Below are 24,889 nucleotides of genomic sequence, written 5' to 3' on the forward strand. Positions count from 1 at the left end.
TTTGGAGCATTACTGCTCTTATCTGGAGCTGCTACCTTAGTCGTACCCTGCAATGTAAAATTAGATATATTAGTACTATGCTTTAGCCCTTCAGGGTTATTAGCTACATTGTCAGGTTTAACGGAATCAAGTGATAAAGGAATAATTGCGTCGTTAGACAACTAGACCTAAATCAAATACAATTTATAACACTCGACTTCATCCTCTCCTTTGTTCATGATTGGACCGCCGGCCGCGGTGTCTAGGCTTGTTCTTCCTTGAGGTGTGAGACCTCCATAGAAAGTGTGAATGAGTTGATGCTTGGGTATCCCATGGTGTGGGCATTGACGTTGAAGCTCTTTGTATCGTTTCCATGCCGCACTTAGAGACTCACCACTCTTTTGGCAAAAACCTTGAATCAAAGACCGAGCCTCGTCGGTCTTCCTATGGTTATAAAACCTCCTCAAGAAAGTCGTAGTCACTTGGTCCCATGTTGTGAGAAAATTAGGGGGCACCTCCTTCTCTAGCCATTCTAGACCTCTCCCAATTAGTGAAAATGGAAACATCTTGAGGCGAATATATTCTTGAGTCACTCCATTGGCCTTTATTGTGTCACAATATTTCTCAAACTCTTTTAAGTGCTCATGAGGACTCTCAAACTTTCCAGCCAAGAATTGTTTCCTCTCAATCAAAGCAATCAAATTAGGCTTGATCTCGAAATTGTTGGCTTGAGTAGTAGGAGTTAGGATCCCACTTTGTGCTCTAAAGGCTTCGGGAGCCCCAAGACGACTCAAAGGCGTATTCTCTCCTATTTTAGGACCTTCTTCACTCTCGAACTTATAGGTTGAGAAAGGGTTGATTTCCGGACTCGATGATGAGTTAGGGCTATCTAATTCTTCACTTGAGGGTGAAGAGGGTGGAGTATCTTCTAATTCTCTTACTTCTTTCGTCGGGGTGTGAGAATTTCTACTCCTTGCTCTTGCTTCTCTTCGAAGTAGGGACAAAGACCTCTCTAGCTTTGGATCGATGGGAATCAAATATCTTGAGCGGGTTCGTCCTCTGTTCATACAACAAAGCTAAGAAGAACGTAAGCATTGACAAGTAACAAAAGTAGCAAACACTAACAAATAAAAGATGAGATAGTCTCAAACAAGCAATGAAATAGCAATAGAAGCCGTCTCCCCGGCAACGGCGCCAATTTGATAAAGGAATAATTGCGTCATTAGACAACTACACCTAAATCAAATACAATTTATAACACTCGACTTATCCTAATACAAGTATATGGAAAGAAGAGGGGTCGAACAACAGGGAGAAGCACATAAACACCGCATTCATCACTAGACTTTAAGCTATCTCGGGACAAAGGGTAGGAATGACTAAGAGATTAAACTAAAGATAAAACGAGTTAAAATCAATATAACTAAACACCAAGGGAGATGGGTAGATGTAGATGCCGCTTGATCATGCAATAACATAAAAGCAAATCAATAGTGAACTAAACATGCATGAATATCGATATAAGGTTCAATCTAACCGCCTTCCGAGGTTAATCGGTTTCTCCTAACATAGCCTCTATGTTTCCACACTAGAACCATATATTGGGAGGTGCAATAAAAGAACAATCGATAGTAATGAACCTTAACTAAGTCAACTTCCGTTCCTTGTTAGCAAAGATTCACCTTTAATCAACTAACAATGTGCACTTGCAAGAAGATCAAAGAATATCAAGCATGCAAAGATTTTAATCACAATTAACTTAATCTCAATATTAAAAGCATGAAGAATTAGCAACTACATCATCCCCACACCCTTGGCTAAGAGACTACTCACAAATCATGTTGAGAACAATATCAATCATCAAATCAATAAGCATCAACATGATTAATAAGCAAAGAAGGAAAATTAAAGTAAACAAGCAAAATTAAATGCAAAAGTAAAGAGAAAGAGTAAGAGATTGCTCATTAATTGAAGTTGAAGATCTACAAAAGATTAAACAAGCTTCTTCTTCAAAATCCAAGTTCATTTATGAAGAAATCCACACTTTCTCTCTCTACCAAATGAAGACTAATATAATAGTGTTTCTCTCTCCAGATTAAGCTAAAAATTGTGCAGAAAATTAAAACTAAGTAAATCTAATTTCATCAAAACGTTCTAAAATGGGACTTATATAGTCCGTACAGAGCCAGCTGAAATAGAGGAGTGGTCCGACCGAACACTGGGAAGGTTCGGCCGGACTACAGGGTAGGTTCGGTTGAACCATGGGTAGGTTCGGTCGAACCTCCCTGATCCTGGTCTGGTCAAACTTCTGAGGTTCGACCACTCCTACAAAATTGCCAAATTGCTTCTTGACTCTGCCTCGACGTTCAGCCGGACCACTGAGCAGGTTCGGCCACACCTTCAGGAGGTTCGGCCGAACCTCTTCTGAATCTTGCTTCCTTCAGCTTTCCTTGAGCTTAGCTTCCTTCTCTTGAAAACCCCGATGGTTCATACAAAGCATAAGCATGGAAATCAAAGTAAAGAGTAGGAAAAAGGGGCAAAATTTAGGAAAGAAGATTCATAAAGGGAAAGGAAACTAAGTGCAAAGAAAAGGATGCAAACAAGCCGCAAATGTGGGAAAATGACCATCAAAATGAACCTTAATCGTGGCATAAATGCCACTCATCATCAAGATTAGCATTATTTGTTAAAATAGGTTCATTGTCTCTTGGCATAGGGGGCCCTTCATAGTTTGAACCACTCCTTAGAGTAATTGCATAGGCTTGATCCGTAGGCCTGGTCGGCTGTGCTGGTAGAGCTCCCTGTTGACGGGCTTGTAGAGTGGCGGAAAGATGCGCAATTTGATTATCTACAAATTTATTGTGTGCTGGGATCGAATCAATTTGGGCATCTCTACTCTCCATGTGCTTCTGCATATTAACCAGCAGCGCTCTAATTTCTACCAAAGCAGGGTCGGAAGATGAGGAGGGTTGTTGTGGTTGGTTCTTCTGGCCAGCATTGGGGTGGTAATATTTCTGCTGTTGTTGTTGTGGCGTTTGTGGTTCTTGTGGTGGTGGTGGATTTTGAACATTGGTACTCCGGTAGGAAAGGTATGGATGATTCCGGTACCCAGGATTGTAGGTGTTGGAGTATGGGTTATTCTCAGAAAGCCTCATTAGCATTATTATTAATTGCAGAAACATTAGCTACATTAGCAATGCTAAGATTATCTAATTTCTTGCAGATAGAAGTTAATTGAGCTTGCAAAAAGGATACAAAGTCAACACTATGCTTCCCCTTGTTAGCAAAGCCTCTAGGATTCCCATATTGGGAATTATGTATCGCCATATCTTCAATAACCTAACCTGCATCATCAACATTAAGGTTCATAAACCTCCCACTAGCTGTAGAATCCAAGATTATTCTAGATGAATTTCCAATGCCATTGTAAAAGGCTTGGATTAACTGCCATTGTGCCAGATTATGGTGGGGACATTCTCTTTGTAGGTCCTTGAACCTTTCCCAAGCCTCATATAGAGTTTCATCGGCTTCTTGGGCAAAGTTCTGAATTGCACTCCGTAGTACAGATGTTCTCTCTGCAGGATAATATTTGTTATAAAAATTTAAAACAAGAGTTTCCCAGTCAGTTATACCAAGTGCAGTTCTATTTAAACCATTAAACCATAATCTCGCTTTTCCAGTTAAAGAGAAAGGAAAGAGAATCTCCCTAATTTGGTCTTGTGTGACCCCAGCTTGCCTGATGGTATTACAGTACTGACAATAGTCTGCAATATGAAGATTTGGTTCTTCACCCTTAGCTCCACTAAATTGCTTCCTTTTCTATCATCGTTATAAATTGGGGTTTAATCTCAAACTGTACCCCATCGAGAGCTGGAGTGGGAGTAAGGTGTGGAAAATCTGTAAGCTTTGGTTGTGAGTAATGACTAAGCTTCTTTGGAGCCGTCATCTCTGATTCTGGATCTGATGATGCCTCTGAATCGCTAGAATCAGTTGGAGGATCTCGGTGATTATTAGTATCACCATAATCCGCCAGAATTTGCTTGTAAAAATTCTTCTGTCTATGGAAGGATCGTTCGATCTCAGGATCGAATGGGATGTAACCTGATCTGGAACACCTGGGCATAAACAAAGAAAACCAAAAGCAAATATGAGACTTGCCTCAAAGAACTAAGTTCTCTGAGACAAAAAGAAATAACCTAGACTACAAAAAAAAAAAAAAAAAAAAAAAAAAAAAAAAAAAAAATCAGAAATAAAAATAAAATCGTTTCCCCGGCAACGGGGCCAATTTTTTACAGGCTAAAGTCGTATCACCTAATCAAAAGTAATTCCTAAAACCACTAACTAATAATAGATAGGGAAGTAGGGTCGAATCCATAGGGAAACTGGTCTTTCTATTCCTAATTAACTAAGGTAATCTAAATTATCAAGTAATCAGTGGGTAAATTTGGATATAAACTAAACTACGAAGATATAGAATAAGGAGAAAACAATATATAAAAGGTCTAGGGCATAGGTTCACCAATAAATAATATTCCAGGGTGAAACATAATAATCAATCATCAATGCATACATTAATCATATCATAAAGGGATTTCGCTACGTATTACAATCACACAATTAATTTACCGGTATTAAATCTCATCTCTCGAATCTCAACCTAACCATTTATAAATTAACCTGCCTATTGAAACTAGACCTAAACATTAATTCTCATCTCTTGAATCTCGAATCAATGTTGTCAAACTCATGCATAAAAGATCTGCGCAAATCTAGTCACAGAGCATTAAAATAATCAATAGGAAATTAATCTAGCATTGACAATTAACAACAATAAATTACCCCTTCATATTATTTATGGATCCCCATAAACCCTAGAAATAGAACTACTCACACATAATTAAATCTAAACAAATCAAAGTAATAAAACAAGACATGATCAAAGGAATAAAATAAATAACTAAGATTAAGAGAAGAGAAATTGTTACCAAAGAAATCTGGAATTAAGAATAGAGTTAAGAACAAAGTATATGAGAATTTTAGAGAGAGAAAATATTCTAAGTAGAGAGAGAAAATCTAAAAGAGAAGGTAATCCCAATTACGTAAAAAAATCATACTTAAAAATCCCTAAAACAATTCCTAATTGAAAACTAAAAATCTCGACAATCAGGTCTTCCAAAAACACGCGCCCGATCGGGCCCGCCTTTTTTCCTTTGCCCTTCCTAGCGCGCCGCGCCCGATTAAAATTACTCTCACCCGATCAGGCGCGCCTTCTTGCTGATGCTCTCATATGCGCGCCCACCCGATCGGGCGCAAGCTTGCCCGATCGGGCCCGGTCTCTTCTTCGAGGCTTGGACTTCGATTGGGCTCAATTCTTCGGCCCAATCCAGATTTCCTCTTCGGGTCTTGAATACTCGATCCATATGCCCTAGTATCACATACCGAGCCCTTAAACACCGGCTCTTAACCAGTCCTGGGCTTTAAAGACGGTCATGTCCTCCTAATGCTCGTAGTTGCTTCATGAAAAACTGGAAAACGCTCCAACTGTGCAATTTCCTACAAAACTCAAGCAAAACTACAAAAACACTAGAAAACACAAATTAGTAAAAAAAGTGGCTCTAAAGAGACAAAAACATTACTAATTATGACCAAGGGACGGGGGTAAAACACTATATAAATTGGACATATCATCAATCAAACACAATACATAAACTACTGCTCCTTATAGCAAAATATATCATGTAGTGACTGACAATGCTCTACTCATTGAGCTACTAGGCTATTATAGAATAAGAATAATTAGTTAACACAATTGATGGTTTTTATTTTATTTTTTATACTGAAAATCACAAAAGTAAATAAAATATACTCAAAAGTAAATAAGAAATGCTTAATTATAGAAATCGCATCTTCTTCCAACTATATTCGGCTATTCGATGCACACCAAATCTACGAGCTACAAGGAGCCCTAACCTTGCTGTTCTTGCTTCTGCATTTTTAAGCCTTGCTGGTGCACACCAATTCCAACCTGATTAGCAGTAGAGAGATGCATATCAGTGTTAACTTTCATAACTGCGGCTGCTGGTGCACACCAACTTGCATTCAGGGCAGCCTTATTTGTCACAACAGGCTTGAATAATACTTGCATAGAGTACTCACCATAATAATGCAATAACTTGGTATAATTAAATGCTAGACATACATGACTAGTCACAGGGTCCTGGTAAATACTCCCATCCCTGCAAAACCAAGTAACCCAAGTCAGAACACAGATCAAACTTAGTTCTTTTTTCTCCACCTTATGTGCAAGCCACTACAGACACTCAGCAAAGGAGCTTGTAGGCGCATCATTCAACAACTCCACATAACTACTATGCTCCCAAGTCCCAAATCAATTTTGCATCCCGACATTGGAACAAGGCATGAATGAAAGATTCACACGAAGCCCCACATATCTGACAAGTGCAATCCGCTGTGACATGACAATAGTGTAAGCACTGGGTTAGCATTTAGATGGTGTTAGCCAAGAAGAACAAAGTTATCTACTCAAATCAGTTTCAAGATTAAAATAGCAGTGCAAGCAACACATTGAATTTTGGGTTGTCGTGTGTGTGTGTCGCTATCAGTGTAAGAGGAAACATACGCTAGGCAAAGGTATGCTGCCTTTGTAGGTTGGAAGTCACCTGCTCCATAGTGAAAAGTGTAGTATACTACTAAATATTCCATGCACATAATTATATACCAAACTCAGTCACTAACATCAACTCAAAAGTAACTACCACTAACTCAAAAGTTAATAAGACTAACTCAAAATTAAATTAAACTAAATAATAAAATTCCTCCATGAATTTCACAAAACTAAATAATAAAACTCAGAAGATGTGTAGGAATTTTATAACTGAAAGATTTGAGCCAATGTTGACCTTCTCATCTGAATAGGGCCTTGCTGAGCAACAACCTGTGTGTTGAAGTCGCAAGACAACATGTGTTTCACTCTCTTCCATAGGATTAAAACAGCAAGCTAGATAAGTACCTGCAGGCTTGGCAGGGCCTGCAGGGAAGCATCAGTAGTTGCAGCCTTGACGTGGCAGCAGCTGCAGCACTCAACCCGATCATTTTTTGGGCTGATTCAACTCTTGAAATTCACTTAAAGATTCAATGAAAACAACTCAAATATCTAACAAAATAATTGAATAAATTGTAAATTATGGGAAACCACAACAACAACATAGTAGTATTATACAAATTCTTAGGATACAACCAGGGAAATCACAACAACAACATAGTAGTACTATACAATTCAAGCAAAAATTCTAAACAATTGAATCAACCAATTTAAAATAATTAATTAAATCGTAAATTCAAAAAATTACTTTATACGATGACAGCAACACTTTAGGATAGCTAAGATCCAACTCCTTCTCCTTTATATCATCATTCGACATGATTCTTCAGCAATCTAATAATCAAAATGTATTCCCTCAAAAAAAAATCAAAATATCTATCACTTTCGGTCCCTGGAAAATAGCGAAAGCCCTAATTTCAATAAACTCGAATCAATCAAAACTACAAAACATAAACCCTAATCGAATAAAAAAGAATTAAAAACGTAAAATAAACAACTTACTTGTCCAGATTTAGTCACAGTAGCAACAAAGATCGAAAAACAACTTCAAGAATTCACAAAATCACAAAAAGTGTAGTAAATAAAAAAGAATTACCTCAAACAATGACGAAAATCAAATAATCATAGCAAAAAAGTTGATCAGTGAAGAACAAAATCTTGATTTGAGAGTGCAAAAGAGGAGAGATTTGAGAGTAGAGAGAGAAAGTGAAAGTGAAAGAGAGGAGAGGGAAACAAATGGGCTGCGAAAAGAACATGAGAAAGGTCATTCAAGTGGCGAAATTAACAAAATGCCCTTAATGAAACTGAAAAAGACGGGTGAAACACAAGCCGTCGGATTGAGAGTGATCAACGATCACGATGAGTTCCGAGTTCCTATTATAGGACTTGATTCTCACATGATCCTGATTATATATATATATATATATATATATATATATATATATATATATATATATATATATATATATATATATATATATATATTGGTAGTTTTATAATCAAAATTGTGAGATTTTTGCAGTGTTATTTTCTAAAATTTCAATTTTATACGTGTAACTGTTTTTCCTTCAATATGTAAGCTTTTCATATTTTTATTGGAATACAATCTTATACTACCTCCGTTACATATTAGTTGCAACTTTGGAATATTTTATCTCTCACAAATAATCCCCAAAGTTGCAACTAATATGTAACGGAGGTAGTAACAAATTTTAATGTATGCACAATACATATGTAATAAAATAATTGTATTGTAAAAACGTATTTGTATGTTGATCTTGCATATTTATATTTTTTTTACCACAACTTTTATTTAATCTTCAATAAGTAAATCTACATATAATATATCAATTCTCAAAAACTTAATTGAGTACAAAATCATGTGTCTAAAATATTTCATTATACATACTTACAAACGAAGTTGTGCGCACTCTGTGGTTCAACTAGCGTATTCCAAATAAAATATTTAGTACTCCGTACTTAATCTAACAAAACACACACACAGTCACACACACACACACACAAAAATAAAAAGAGAGAGAAGAAAAAAGTTCTTCAACCTGGCTTCAAATCCTTGACCTATTCTGAAGTCTACAGAGATTACACCTGTTTTTTGTGCCATTTGACAATTTTAAAATGAATTGCTACAAGTTCAAAAGATCAAATACATTGTTAAGGAAGATAAAGGAGAAGAAAAGAAATTACATTGATGATAAAAACCATAAACTTGGTGTTCAAATCATCACTCAAAGAAGCAAATGTCAGCACATAACCATGTTTGCCAGCATAAGCTGATTTTTTAAAGGCAAAAACTCTTTTAAATTATGGCAAGCATCCAAGAGCACCTGCATTAGCAAGTTTGACATTTCAGCTTCACTTGGGTCGATATCTAAATTGAGTGATTCATCATTGCATGTAACAGTCTTAGCCCAGCTGTAGATACGCACAGTTAATGTCCAGAGGCATGAAACTGCAGCATCAGCAACCCCTCTCCACTTGATACTTGAAAGAAGAGACGAAAGAGTGATTGGTAGGTCAGCTAGCACAGCTTGTGGATCTAGAACGAGCAATGGCATGTATTTGCAGAAGCAACCAGAGATCAGACCAAGAAACTGCAGTGCCTGAAGGCCCAACAATGACAAATTAGTCAAACTAGATCAAAGAGACAATGAGCAGCCTAGCTAAGAGATTTGCATATACAAAAGCTGGCTACTTTATTTTCAAGTTAAAGCATCTTCCAGTCTTGCAAAAGCTGAATCTGACAATACGCTAAAATTAGAATGCTCTCTCAGCAACATCAATTAACAATCAAGTCAAAATGATGAAAGTCATCTAAGACCATCTCCAATGGTGAGACTCAAGTTTGAGTATTGAAATACAATATGAGTTGTTTTTTACCTCCAATGGTGATACCATACCCACTTCTCAAAAAAAAGGTTCCAAAAAAAAAAACCAAGAACCCATTATTGCAAGAAAGATCTTGGCATCATAGGACTTAAGATTTGGTTATAATCAAAAATTGATATCCAAGATATTTTCCAAATGCATTAGGCTTAATTAAGTTAATACTTTCTCCGTTTTTTTTAATTGCATCACTTTTGTAATTGTGGAGCCCTAGGCAATTTTGGAGTCGAGAGAGATAGAGAAAAAAAAATAAGGAAAATACACTTTAACAATCCCAACTATTACCAATTTACTTCTAATATTCCCAACTAAGGTTTATTTCTCAATAATCCTAACTATTGGGTCAGTTTGCCTCCAATAATTTCAAAAACCGATAACCTACTGAAAGGGTAAATTTTTTTTCTTTTTTTTTTTTTTTTTTTTGTTTTTTAAATGACACGTGTCAACACTTGAATGGTTCAAAATTAAGAAATTTAAACATAAAACATAATTTTTTATTTTTAAAAAAATCAAGCCACCCTTTCCCCACCCCCTAACTTCGCCGGAGCCCTATCTACACCCCTAATCAACCCCCGAACCACCGACTGGCGTCCTCCTCTCCTTAATTGATTCTCTCTCCTCCTTAACACACTGTCTCGTTTCCCAATCTAATTCTTTAATTGATTCTATCTCTTCTTCAAACTCTCTCTCTCTCTCCCTAACCAAATCACCAAACCCAAGTCATCGGACGAAGGAGCGGCGGTGGACAAAGGATCGGCTGTGGACGAAGGATAAGTGGCAGCCAGTCAGCCACCCACTGAAATAGATCGGGCCACAAGCCAGGAAACAGATCGTTGTCCAAATTAAATCTGGCTACAAATCCTTCACGGCGGCGGCAACGAAAGAGGATAGCTAGCGCAAGTTTCAGCCGAGAGAGGAGTCCTAGCCGATGAAGTTAGGGGGGATCGGGGTGCATTGCCAAAAAATAACAGCGACGAAGGCTGTCCAATCATTATTTTGGGGTCGGGGTGGGTTAAGTTGGTGGTTTTTTCAGAGGTCGGGGGTGGGTTAAATGGGTGGTAGAGGGGCGGCCGGCGATTTTGGTGGTTAGAGGGGATGACCTGCCGGTTTTGGTGGAGGGTAGGGTTTGGCACCAGTGGTGGTAAGGTGGTTGATTGGGCTGCTAGGATTTTGGGTTTTTTTTTTTTAAAATTTGGACCAATCACGTGTTGACACGTGTCATGGTCACCTGTTAGGTCATTGACCCGTCGTTGACCAGTTTGGACCATTGGAGGCAAACTGACCCAATAGTAGGATTGTTAAAAAATAAACCTTAATTCTATGTTAATCGGACTCGGCCAATATCGCAAAGTGTGCATGTCGCCATGAAACGACATGGATACTAACACAAAATTCGTGTCGGATTCTCCACTTTGCACTCGGACACTTCATCTCAGAGAAGAGAGTGGAAGAGAAGATTCTGATTTTTTTTTTTTATATATATAAGAAAATACAAGAAAAAACCATACTAAATCCTACCTTGCCAACCCTCTTGAAATTTGAAATTCTATGCCATGATTTTAGAGAACTATGAGTAGAAATTATAAATGGCGGACATAGCTATGTTTTACAAAGAAAGTGAAAGAAAAAAGGAAGGAGAAGGGAGGAATAGGGGGAGGGTGGGTCACAAGATTTTTTAAAAAACAAAAAAACTATCATATCACGTGAGGGATAGGAGAAATTTTCTCCTTTATTCGTATCTACTTCTTTGGGCCCACTCACACCTCATTCTCCACTTTGTTATTGTTTTATTTAAGGACTTGTTAGTACACTTATTAACATAATTTTACATACTGTATGATTTATTTGTTAATAAAAATAACGTATCACCGCACCCGTGTCCAAATTTCGAACAGTGTCCTCGTGTCCTAAAATTTTGAAAATTGCCGAATCGGATACTTGGACATGTGTTCGTGTCCAATACCCGTTCCCGAGTCCAAGTAACATAGCCTTAATTGGGATTATTAGAAGTAAATCGGCAATAGTTGGGATTATTAAAGGGTATTTAGAGGGCCCATGTGATAGGAGAAAGATAGAAGTAATTAATTAACTAAATTGGAAAGTGATGCATCTAAATTGAAACTTCCGCGGAAGTATATGTTTTTGTATAACTCAATTTTCGTTTATGGATGTTAATTTACTTCACTTTATTCCATTTTGACATATATCCTTATCCATCACTTCTCTCACCCCACACCCTACAATACTTGCACCTTTCCTCTCTTACTAAATCTTACACCCATCCACCTTTTTAGACTCTATCAAATGTCCCAGATATTGGGCTCTAACTAATGCCATTTATAATAATTATTACTATGAATCTCTTTACCTTGGTTACTTCTTTAAATGGCCAACTAAATACATGAGAAAATAAAAAATAAAAAATAAAAAAGTATATGGAATAATATCTAGTGAGCAATTATCAAATAAAAAAATATAAAAATTATTAAGAAAAACTAAGCATAAAACAATATTTTGGAAAGAATATAATACACCAATACTTTCTCTAATACATTTAGGTTCCTATTCCATGAATATTGCATGACAAAGAGATGGAATTTGTGATATACACCCGGGTGCATTGTACACCCAACTAACCTTGTGTTAGTTTTTGTTCTTCATTTTGATGATTAATAAAGAATCATCAAAATGTAAACAAAATACTTATGGGGGTACGGTGCACCCGGTTGTACATAACAATCTCTCACGAGCGTGTAGTTGTAGTAAATTATAGTCTTTTATAGATCCACATATATAGTCAACTAAAATGACCGGGAAATGAGATTGATCTAATGTTCACATTTATTAAACTAAATGTGCAAACATATTTTCTGCTAGGAAACAAAATTATGCACACACAAGCACACATGAAATATATATTACCACCCTTTTTGTTTTTAATCACTACGCACTTCTACTTTATTCCAGTTTTTGGCAAACTCTCTTTACTATTTTACTCCTATTTTATGACAATACTTACCCCATTAAAGACCTACCTTTTTCTCAAACCCACCTAACATTTTCCAAATTTTCTTAATCTACGTATTTAAAGTGATTTATCTTGACTTGAATGGAAAATACATGCATATTCGGTTAACAATATGTATATAAATAAAATACTTCAACTGTAATTACTACTCCCTCCGTCCCCGATTGATAGTCATTTTTGAAGAAAATCACGGGAATTAAAGAAAGTACATTGAAAAAGTAAATTTACATTAGATATGCAAAAAAATAGGGAGAGAAAGTAATTAAAGTACATGGGAAAGTAAAATTTACATTGAAAAAGTTAAATTTGCACAAATATTTTTGCAAATGTTAGAGAATTTTGGTAAAAAAAATATATATATTAATGGTACTTGAAAAAAGCAAATGTGACTAACATTTTGGGTGCCTAAAAATGGCATAAGTGACTATCAATTGGGGACGGAGGGAGTATTTCCTTCGTTTTTCTAAATGCATCACTTGCTACTTTTGGGTGTTTATTTTTTTTTTTTTAAATTCATAACTTTTATATTTGGTAACTTTATATATACCATATATTATTATTCTCTCTCTTCCCTAAAACCCCACTTAAATATCTTATCATTTCTCTCTCTTTCATGGTCTTTACTCTCCACACATGCAATCTCTTTCATTATCCACAATGTACTTTTACAAAAATAAATTCTCTATAATATAGACAATATAAACTCTAGAACCCTTAATATAGACAATATAAACTCTAGAATATTCTTAAAATCAAATAATAAACTAATCTCTAAACTGAATCTATCACAATAAAAGATAAATAACAACTTAATATTCTCTATCATAACCACCCAAAATATTAAGAAAAGATATAATTTAAATGGCGCTTCAACCTATCTTCTAGATATGCATCACATAATATAATATTGAAGCAAATAAACTCTTCTTAAACTCCATGTAAATGCAATGGATGCAATAAAAAAATAAAAACTTGACATACCCTACTTTTACAGCAATAATGTCAGAAAACTAACTGTACAAATAAAAACTTGACATACCGTTGATGGATATTTTGTTATACAGCTTATTTCCAGAACACTAACGACCCATTGTCTCTTGATACTTCCTTCTACATCCTGCAGCACTGCCGTAATTTCAACAAACAACTTCCACATGCCTGTGAATATCCAGAGTTGAGCAATGGTCTTGCAATTCTTTCAAATCAACTCATTCATGAACACAGAAATAAGAATGATCATTTACAAAAAAATAAAACCAGATGATTTCCTCTAACCTTGTGATCGGGTGTTTAACATGTAAGACTTTAGCTTTGCAAGCTCAGTCAATGGAAGGGATCCAAGTTTTACAAGCTCAATTATCGCTAGCATCTTCTTAAGCATTACTCCAAAATAATCATCTCTTGGGACTAGAGTGACAGTAGATATCTGGAGCATGAAAATTCCCAATTAGTGACTGGAAGTAACTTTAAATGAAGGCTGAATTCCACAAGGAAAACACAAAAATATAATAGCATCCAGTAAGAAAATGTACCTGTAATAGATCCAACAACCAAGCTTTTTTAGCCTTGCCCAAGCATACAATTGCTTCATTCCATTCCAGGGTGGGCATCAATTCAAGTTCTGAAAAGGCAGTTGGTTGAGCAGGCAACGATGCAAAAAGAATCTCCATGCACTTCTCCATCCCAAAAAGGTATTCAGAAGTATCAAGAGAATCTTCATCAAAACAATTTGAGAGTCCTTTCCAGCAGGAGAGCAGCAAAAACCTTTTCTGCCTCACATTATAGTTTCGGTATGAAGAAATTTGAGATGACAGGAACTCAGAAATGTCTTCCAGTAACACTTTAGTTCTTGAACTGGAGAATATTCTTGTCAGGTTCAATAGATGAAAGAGAAGACAGGACTGTGTAATGAGATCAAGCGTCCTGAACCTGAACAAACTAGTCAATTCATCAAGGAAAGAAAGTAGCGGATCAATTTTATTCCCATGAGCTAGTGAGAAAAGCACACATTCTTTGCGCAAGCTACTCTTCACAGAAGATGTTTCCTGGGGTAAGAACTCAGAAATATGAGCCACGTATTTCATACAACGCCTGATAACTGCTCCCCAATCAAGCTTGGGCAATCTGGGGACACTAGAAAGACACCTCAGAACAGCAGCAACTGTGTTGACATGTGGGGTATCCTTAAAAAACATGAAAATTTTGTCAGCAAAAGAGGAAAGCAAAGTAACATTTCAAAGCATGTTTGTAATTGCATGCTTGCAACTTCTGATTCAGGATAAAATAATCTTAGTGTATACTGGTCCAACCGTCCAACCAATGAACAATTGGAAGCTGTTAAAAATTGCCAAATTTGTGCAAAATATTCCGAAGCAAATAATGAGCAAATGAGCATCAATGATCCTAATTTTCAGTTGTATTGCATAAAACAATCTCAACAACTCTACTTAAAATGGTAACAAAGTCTTCTTCAAAGAATATCAAGTTAATAATTTAACAATTTTATCGCTTGATGAGAAGTATGTTAAACTTTAGAGGTACATATCATGGATAAGAATCTAAAATAAAGAAAGAAATGCTTCATTTATATATGTTGCTAAGTTCATTTTTTTTTTTGGAATCACACGAAAAATAACTCTAAATACTTTGAATTACTTTTAGCAAAACCTCATAACTCTTAAGCATGGGTGCATAGGCATCAAATATTCCTGTTGGGATTGTTTCAGTTCTTACTACAGCTCAAATTATTGAAATCTAAAATCCAATACAACTTAGATATGTGCTAGACACCTACAACCACGAACACAAACTAAAATGATATGATCAAGGCCTTCCAAACTAGAAAAATATGCAAAAAGCAATATCAAGCGACCTACTCTGGAATAGTCTAATTGCATTAGCCATGTAGAGAGCTGCATAACACTTGCATCCTTGGAAAAGCTTTGATTATTAGGCAACGAGCTTATATTTTCATCCTTGTCTTCTTTTGAGCAGAGATGTTGATGAAGAAATGACATTGCCCATGACGCATATGCTTGTAGTTGGCTGTCAGATGAATCTTGCGCAACAAGAAATATATCTTGTATTAATGCTAATAGATCTTCTGCAAAGCAAGAACTTGACAGTAGAGGGGCATTGACGTGAGAGGATTCCTGATATATAAATTGAGAAATAACATATCAGGTAAAGAAAATCAAAAGATGAGAATGAAAACCTCAAGTGTTTATTATATCAATCATACCCTTCCCTCAGAGAAAGTGATGGGAGCAATTTCAGGAGAACGATGATCAGGTTTACTCCCTGTATTAGCACCCATAGCATTTACCACTCCAAGGAATGCACCAAGATGAACAAGGTGAGGATAGGTATCAGAGTATATTTTTTTAAATACCCCAAGCAAGTTTTTAACCTGATGAATATCCAACAAAACTAATCCTTCATCCAAAACAAATGAAAGTAGAGACCCTGCACCAACACATGCTGCCATCAGCTGATTGTGATGCAAGATGTTACATGTTTTCTCCATTTGAAGCTTTGAAATGAGGTTTTCATAGCATAAAAGCAAGTCGCTTAATTCATTATCATGCATCTTTTCCAGTCTCCGACAAACTGAAGCAACAGTTGGAAGCACTAGACATGCTCCAGTAGTTAACAGCATATCTAAACTTTGACATCCAGTAGTAGATTCTGTAAGTATGGAGTCTGCTTCGGCAATCCAGGATGTGAGCAAAATTTTTATACTGCACATAGCATCGTATGACCCAGCTCTGGAAAGTGCACTAACAGACATACCGAAACCCATGACAAGACCAGTAACACCCCATTGATCATCCTCGTCTCTTTTAACCGTCAGTGGAGATGTTGCCTTCGTGTCATCATCCTCTAAACCAGGGGCCTTATATTGAGAAAGGCTCACAAGAAGATCAGAAGAAATTTTTGTAAGTTGCCATATTGTCAAAGATAGTGTCCTGACAATCTTCCCCAAAAGAGCTTTCTCCTGTAGAACAAAGCTAGCCTGATCCAATGCATTATCAGCAGTTACATCTCTGGTAAGAAGGTCTTGACATGAATATCCCAAGCCAATACCACAAGCCCCTTTGACAAGAATATTTCTACTTTCACATACCACCTAACGAAAGAGACATGAATTAGTCATAGCTAATGAAAGATCAATATCCAGGTTAATAATTTATATCCAATCGAACCATTTTAAGATCAATATATTATATGTAGTGGCACCACGTAAATAATTCAACACAACTGATAACTCCATACAGCATAGCTTTAACACCATAACTGAAATGATTCAAAAGGAAGTGAATATGAAATAATTTCATGAGGTTACAGGTAAAGAAAGATTACATTTCTGATAGATTTAAGATTTAAAGATAGTGTTGTTAAGATGTAAGCTCAGGATCACACAATAAAACACTTCTAAATACATGCAAACTCTAATAAGGCTCTTTTTCATTCAAACACAAAATTAAGTGTCAGCTAAAAAGTTAACTTTCTTATCAATAAGTTCAACAAAAATAAACTCAAATAGGAAATTAATTCACACTTCACATTGAACTCCTTTCTAAAACTTATGTTTTATTTTACATATCACAGACCCCCCAAATAATTCTATATCCCTTAGTGTTCAAATCTCTCCACCTGTCATATAGATCCTTGTTCTCGCAACATTGCATCACCTTTTTGTACTTATGGCACTCATTTAGCCTTTTTTAGGATGAATTTTCATTGTTTTATGTCTCTTTTATCTTTTATTTGTTTGCTTTTCTTTGATTTCAGGAGATTGGTGACGTTACTGACGTCTAAGGAACCAAATTACCTTCTCTCGGGATTTGCAAAGCTTAAGGTGCAAGCCGGTTCCTCCCCTTGAAGCTCGAAAGTGAAGGAGCCCAAAAGCCAAGTCTTCATGTTGCGTGGGCATCAAAATCGGTGTTGAACCCACCGTGAAGACCTTTGGAGATTGTCACCCCCAACATGCATCAAGTGGAGCGCACGGGAGCATCAACGGACGCACGAGGAGGAGGTGCCCTGCTCCTAGGCGCGGGCGTGCGGGGCCATGGCGCGGCCGCGCAGGTGGGAGGTGCGGCCGCGCAGCCTTCCTCCCCCTGTTCCGTACCCATTTCATTGCGGTCGTGCATGTAGAGGAGAGGGCGCGCCTATTGGGGTTCTTTTTGGACGTATAACTAACTCCTCCTTTGTTAGTTTTACTATATATAGTATTTCTTCATTTTAAGAGAGAGAATTAGCTTAGAATTGAATTAGAATAAGACTTTTGATTGGAATTTTAGAGAGAGAAGCTCAAATTGGGAAAACTTTTGTTCTTAGATTTAAGAGAGAGAAACTTGGTGAATTTGATGAATGCTACTTTCAATCTTCTTCCTCTTTGATTTTGATCAAAGTTTTGTAAGAATTATTTAGTCTAATGCAATTTTAGCTTTTGATTCTTTAATTTGATTGAATTACTTGTTGTTTGTTTGATTTGATCTTTGATAGCTTGAGTATATTTTGAATACAACGTTGACGATGAAATTGGTGATTAGTTTAGTTTTGCTATTCAAATTTGCAATGTGTAGTGAGTAGATTACTTGTTAGGGATATGGTGAAGCATGTATGAGTGTAATTCATGGCTAATTGGGGGATTTTGATTGATGAACATTGTGATTAGGGGTGAGCAAAAAAAGTGGGTACCCGGTCCTGGACTTGGAACCGGTTAGGACCTGCCGGGTCCAGGACTGGATCTGTTCCCACTGGTTCCGGTTCCGGATCCAAAAATCAGGACCCGGTTATAACCGGTTCCGGTTCCAATTCTTGAATATTTGGACCCGGTACCCAGTGGGTACCCGGTTCCAGTTATATAGTCATGTGCATTCGTGGATTTTTAGAACATAAATTTAACATTGGGCTTTAGAATCTCTAGCCCACTAGCTCACTTACTCTTATTTCCAACCTTTATAAGGAGTATTAACCCTAAAATTACTCCTGTTCTTTTTTCAGCCGTCACTCAAATTCATGAGTATTCAACTTTTTACATCAAGTCCATAATCTAATGATACTTCTTCTTTTCAATTTTGTAGATCATAAACTCATATCTTCTTCTTCTCAAATTCTTACTTCTAAAATCCAGTTTTCCTCACCTTCCTACACATTTGTTTTTATTTATTTATTTATTTTTATTATTTTTTTATGATGAAACGATTTGAGATGAACGATTTAAGATGAAGAATTAACAAATTATTGAGTATCATTCCATGCTTTGAAGATGAACAAGTTCTCATATAATTAGTATTTTGGGTTGATTTTGTATGAATTTCGAATAATGCATGTAAGGAAAAATTAAGATTATATGGATTTTCATTTAATTTTTAGATCTATATTTTTCGTCTTAATATTATGAGGTTTTCATTTTGTTCTAAAGTTTGGATGTTTGGTATACTCTTTTCTTAATTTTTTTTTTTAAAGCTTAATGGCTAAATCTGGAGTTCATTTATAATAATGAATACTGGGTACCCGGTTCTGGAACCGGTTCCCACCAGTTCCAGTTCCGGATCTGAAATTTCGGACCCGGTGCTAACCAGTTCCGGGACCAGTTCCAAAATTCTGGACCCGGATAAAAACGGTTCTGGGACCGGGTCCTTAGTTTTTGACCGGGTACCCGGTATTGCTCACCCCTAATTGTGATTAAATTGATTGGTGAAATTTATGCATGTGTTTGATATCTTGAGGAGCTAGATTGCATAATAGTTTTCATTGATACGAAAAATTGATTTGGAAGCTATTATTATCTATTGATCTTGTTTTGCGATTTTCCTTTGAAGTCATTTGTAGAGACATCTAGCTCTGTAAGTGATTTTGATTGCATTTGTTACCTTCCCTCACATTGTTCGATTGGTTGAATTCTTGCCCAATTAGTATGATTGTCATGAGTGCATGTGGATCCTAATTCCCTACCATATTTAGTATCGTTCTTGAATTCATTTAATAGCGTTGTTTAGTTTGCTTAGACCAACCCTCACTTAGGCTTCAGAATAGCTTAACTTGAGACTTTAGCTTATACCGCATTCCCTTGGGTTCGACCTAGACATACCCCTATACTAAGCGTTGGGTTAGCTTATATATTATTTAGTAACATTTTGTAATCTCCATAGCATTTACAAATGGGAATTAGCAAGTGACAAATAGATTAATGATAACAAAGGGAGAAACTAAGTTGGATGATAACAGAACAGAGACTTATGTATATTTCAACGATTTTGTAATATGAACATTAATTAATACCATATTCCTTAAGAAAAAAAAAATATATATATATATATATTTTACTACTATAATTATTATCAATTACAAACCTAAGCATATCCATCAAACCCTAGCCCCCAGCAATCCTTCCCACAAGCTTAACTACACTTCCTAATCGGCCAGAAAAACTATCGGCTTGAAATACGCGTTAGAATCCCCTACATCAACCAGATCTGAAAGCATAAACATCGCTGCCTTGAAAACCTTGCACCCCCAAGAGGAATTTATCATGCTTTTAATTCCTCCTCTTTTTCAGTTTGACTTCAAACCTTGAAAACCAGATAAAAGGTCTAGATGAAAGTCTTTTAATTCCTCCTCTCTTTTTTTAGTTTTTTTTTTTTTTTTTAAGTGCAGCATGTCCCCTTAACCGCACATTAAGGAAGAGATCAGAGAAGGTAGATGAACAAATTAATTAAAAGAACTTAAACACCAGTAAGAGGAATTTTAATTGATGAGACAAGTTGCACTGTACACGGAGGATACATAAGGCATGATTCTAAAAAAAAAAAACCGCTTAACCATGCAGTTTTATTATTTGCATAGTATGAACAGATCAAAGAATGAAATGCACTAAGCCACAGAAACGTCAACACATAAGCCCATTATTAAAAAATGGGGTTGAAATAAAAGTAATATGACAAATATACCTCAATAAGCCCATTCACACATTGGAGTTTTTGTTGACGATCAGTTGAATGCAGACAAGTTGAAATCACACCAATAGAAATTGCAGCTGACCACTGGCAATGCTCATGTTCATATTGGAAAAGCCAGTCCAAAAGAAACTTTGAAGCCAGGACTTTAACATGATGAACAGACGCGGGCAAAATCTTAAAAAATCGCAAAAGTTAAGATGGAACACCTCAGGGTAACTAACATACTATACCAATCAATATCATGTTCTTAATAATGAAAAGAAGCATAATTCCAAAATAACAGAAAATAAATCATGTTCTAGTAATCTAGACCATATACAGAACGAGTAACATAAAAATTGCATGTTTAATTGAAGACATCAGAAAGATTGGAAAGTTTTTATATGTAAAAGTAATAATTTTATCTCTTCAACATTAAATATTTTTCTTTGGGCTTAAAAATTATAAATGATGATCATAAAGTAATTTTTATAATTACACAATTATTATCGCTTGGTCCCATATTACTTGGGGACAAGCTTTTATATGCACGCGATGTATGCGTCAAACATTAGTTAAAAATAGCTTACATCATTAGTTATAACAATAACCTGAAATTTAATGAGTTAAAAATAAAGATGGTCCACTATGTTGAAAACAATAAATTGAAGCAATAGATAAAAGTGAACCAACCAGTTGTACGACAATTATTACTACCTCCGTTTTTTTTTTAGTTGACATCTTTCATTAATCATGCTTGCCAATGTACTTTAACGATTAATATCTCTAATACCCGACATTGTAAAGCTATAAAATAGTGGATAGTAATAAAATATACATTGAGACGATTCAAACAAGATCCCACTTAACTATTTTACTAATACTAATATTTTAAAAGGAAAAATTGCGGAAAATAATACAACCTTTGGCCGGTTCTTTTTTAATAATACAACCTTTCGATTAATTATTAATATTACAACCTTTAGGGGGTGTTGAATTTTAACAGGCAAAACCGGTTGGTAACTTGTTTTTACAGGTTACCATGCCACGTGTCGTTATTTTATTGGTTTTGTTAATTTAATTTGATTTAAAAAAAATTATTTAATATTTTTTATTTTAAAAATATATTAAGTAATAAAATAACTTTTATATAAAAAAAAAAAAAAAAAATCCACCACCCTTGCCACCACCTTCACCACGACACTACCATTCCTTCTCCCCCTCCCCTTCACGCAGCTAACCTCTTCCCCAGCCCAGAAACTGGACGGCCGACGTCCAGCTCACCATGACCTCCCCTCACCCGTCGCGCCACGCACCGACCTACCCCCCCTGTTACCACGACCTCCTCTTACCCGTTGCACCAACCATCCAAGCGAAACCCTAACCAGCGAAAATCGACCACCACAGCCCCGATTCCACCGCACTTTACCAAGCTCCACCATCATTGAATCATCACCACCATTTATCCTCAACAGCAATCATCGAGCATCAAATCAAGGCCGCGATGTATGGATGCACGCCCGCGAACAGTTCCAATCAAATTGGGGCTTAATTGAGGTTCGCTTATGCGCCTGCAATGGTGTTGGAGCAGCGATAGTTGAGAATTGTTGCAATTAATGTGGTCGATGTTGGATGACTGAGGGAGAAGATTTGGTGGCTGGTAGATGCAAGTTTGTGCGGTGGTGGAGCTGCTATGATGCAGGGGATAGGTGGTTTCAGGTTAGTGGTTGTTGGTGGTGATTGGTGGCGATTGGAGTCGTGGTGGCTGCTCTGCTTGTTCTTGTTGGCATGGCGAAGATGATGGGAGTTGTTGTGGTGTTTGGCGAGGCGATTCATGGGATGATGATTGATGGTGCTTGGAGGTGGTGCTGATTGTGGCGCAGTGGTGGCAGTGAGGGAGTAGGGTCGTGGGGTTGTGAGGGAGATGCTGGGGTGGTTCGGTGCTGCTGTTGATGGTTGGGTGGTGATGGCAGGGGAGTGAAGAAAACAGGGGAGAGGTGGTGGTGCAGGGTGGTGGCCTGGTGGGTGATTTTTTTTTTTTATAATTATTTTTTTTGAAAGATTTAATTAAAATTATTTTATTAAAAGTTAATTTTAACCAATTACATGACAACACGTGTCATGGGTAACCTGTCCAACAGGTTACAAGTTGTTTTGCCTGTTAAAATTCAACACCCCCTAAAGGTTGTAATATTAATAATTAATCGAAAGGTTGTATTATTAAAAAAGAATCGGCCAAAGGTTGTATTATTTTCCGCAATTTTTCCTATTTTAAAACATGAAGTTGGAAGGACACTTGTCCTCTCCATGTTTTTCCTGTTTTAAAAATAATATTTTTATTTGACAAAAATTCAATCAGACATCTCTTCCATTTTATTTTCTTTTCAAAGTATCTCTTGGTTCTTGTAATTTTCAATACAAGAAATATGTTGAAAATTAGTTTACTTTTCCCCCTCACCTTTCTTCTCTTTGTTTCTTCCATCTTTATATTGTTCCTCTTTTACACCCTCAATTTATAATTTTTATTGCAATTTATTTCAACCAGATTAAATATTCAATGACATGAAATTCAAGACAAAATTGGTGGTCTTGCATTCAAAAAAGCACACAAGTTAAAATTTTCTGAATTTTGTTTACAATTTATTTTAAACTTTCATTTTTCAAATTTGTTTCGAAATTATTTTTTGAGTTAAAATTTTGATGATTTTATGTTTAATTATTTCTTAAATAAATTCTCCTTTTTTTTCATTATGTTTTTTTTTCAATAGATATGTATAATTTGTGTTTGGAAACAAAAGGTCTGCATAATTTTTTTTGAAACAGAAGGATTATATAATTTTTTTTTCTTTTTCGTTACTAAAATTTGCTATAAATTAACACCGTGGTTTTTATTTAAATTTTTATATTTTTTCCAATTTATTTACAAAATACCTTATTTTATTTGATGATTTTTGTGCTTAGTTATATTCTAGGCGAGTTGTTGTTTAGACTTTTTTGTGGATCTTTTTAAATATATGTACAATTTTTAATTTTATTTTTTTTAAAAGTTTAACAAGTAAGATTTGTAGTTTTAGATTTTTTTTTTTCCGTTTTATGTTTCCGTTTTTATTTAAGAATGGTTTTAATATTAAATTTGATTTTGAAATTTTTTTTTTACAAAATTGTTCTTGAAAATTCGTTTATTTTTTCTATGATTTAAAAGAAATATGCTTTAGAATCTCATCTAGCTTTTTTCAAAGATATTTTATTACATTGTTTATTTCATTTTTATTTTCTATATTTACAGATTTGCCATTTTTTTATTTGTTTTCAAATCACAATTTCTTCTATAATTTTGTTTTATTTTTTCAAAAACATGGTTAATATTGTAATTTTTATATGGTTTTCCTTAAAATAAATTTTGATTGTTTATTTTTTACCTTGGATGTGGACTACATACAAAGATTAAAAAAAAAAATCTTACAAAACTTTGTTGTTTTTTTCTTTTTAGAAGTTTTTTTAATACATAGAATTGTTATGGTTATATTTTGAATTAGGTCCACAAACTATTTTTTGGATTAGATAAATTTTTAATTTATATTTTAATATAGTTTTTGTATTAGTTTATGGTTTTTAAAAATGTTATCATGTTTGTTTGGTTTAAAAGCTCATAACTTTGATGTTTGACTCTGCTTAATTTTTTTCGATTTTCTATAATAATTTTCTTTTATTTTTTCTTAGTTTGGTTTTTTATAAAAACTATCTTTTTCTAAATTTTTATATTCTACTCTACAAGCAGATATTTGTATTTGATATAAATATTTTTTTAAATATTGTTGTTTTTTTTAAGGAAATATTTTTCATAAATATATTCTTCATTAAAAAAAATTCTTTTTTTTTTTATTTTTAAAGGCAAACATAACTTGAGCAATCCTCCCATAAAAAAATAAATAAATAAAATACAAACAAATTTAACCTCTATAGTGCACGGGCTGAATACTAGCCTAATAGTTGTAAATAATAAAGCTAGTCAAAGTGTTGTTTGTGAATAGTGTAAAAGTCAAATAGTGTTAACTGAATAAAAATAAATAAATAAATCAAATATTAAATAAAAATGAAGGAAGTATCAAATAAAATAAAATTAAATTATTACGGAGTATACATTAATATAAAAATAGTAAGTAGCTAATCAATTACATTAATGTCCAATTCTTTGTGAATAATATTTGGAACATGATCATATATACAAGATGAACAACGAGAAAATGAAGAATTGTCTTTTTTAGTGACTATGATAAATGAAAAAGTAATTGGAATCAAACAATTCACAATTGCTACTTATTTTTAGCTCTTTCATTGAAACGTGAATGATGTGAATTATGGATTGATTTCATGCTATTCCCAAAAGCTTATTTATAAATATGATTAAAC

General features: G+C 35.1%; 1 protein-coding gene, 1 long non-coding RNA gene and 1 other non-coding gene across 8 annotated transcripts in view; 1 reads left to right on the plus strand and 2 right to left on the minus strand.

Annotated features, from left to right (window-relative positions):
• The first annotated feature begins 306 nt into the window (after window positions 1–306).
• LOC145629759 (small nucleolar RNA R71) lies at window positions 307–412 on the plus strand. The gene has a single exon (XR_014111908.1). It is a non-coding gene; the product is annotated as a small nucleolar RNA R71 (small nucleolar RNA).
• Window positions 413–5,570: 5,158 nt separating this feature from the next.
• On the minus strand, window positions 5,571–7,861 carry LOC145626971 (uncharacterized). 5 transcript variants are annotated; one of them, XR_014111227.1, is made up of 4 exons: window positions 7,698–7,861; window positions 7,350–7,456; window positions 6,136–7,070; window positions 5,571–6,004 (listed from the first exon to the last, which is right to left on the minus strand). It is a non-coding gene; the product is annotated as an uncharacterized LOC145626971 (long non-coding RNA). The 5 variants fall into 5 exon arrangements; XR_014111228.1 differs by having other exon boundaries at window positions 6,136–7,100; XR_014111225.1 differs by having other exon boundaries at window positions 6,136–7,111.
• A 922-nt stretch (window positions 7,862–8,783) lies between these two features.
• The window catches only part of LOC145629116 (protein RST1-like), a 43,877-nt gene continuing 27,771 nt past the window's right edge, over window positions 8,784–24,889 (minus strand). For both annotated transcript variants that reach the window (XM_081681627.1, XM_081681628.1), the window contains 7 exons: window positions 20,492–20,674; window positions 15,775–16,662; window positions 15,410–15,685; window positions 14,066–14,716; window positions 13,809–13,959; window positions 13,573–13,691; window positions 8,784–9,222 (listed from right to left, as the gene is read on the minus strand). In XM_081681627.1, the coding sequence (XP_081537753.1) occupies window positions 8,863–9,222; window positions 13,573–13,691; window positions 13,809–13,959; window positions 14,066–14,716; window positions 15,410–15,685; window positions 15,775–16,662; window positions 20,492–20,674 (2,628 nt within the window). In that variant the 3' untranslated portion in view covers window positions 8,784–8,862. The remainder of the gene's footprint in view (window positions 9,223–13,572; window positions 13,692–13,808; window positions 13,960–14,065; window positions 14,717–15,409; window positions 15,686–15,774; window positions 16,663–20,491; window positions 20,675–24,889) is intronic.

This window comes from Chenopodium album, chromosome 4, assembly GCF_948465745.1.
Source record: "Chenopodium album chromosome 4, dcCheAlbu1.1, whole genome shotgun sequence".
Classification (NCBI taxonomy): domain Eukaryota; kingdom Viridiplantae; phylum Streptophyta; class Magnoliopsida; order Caryophyllales; family Amaranthaceae; genus Chenopodium; species Chenopodium album.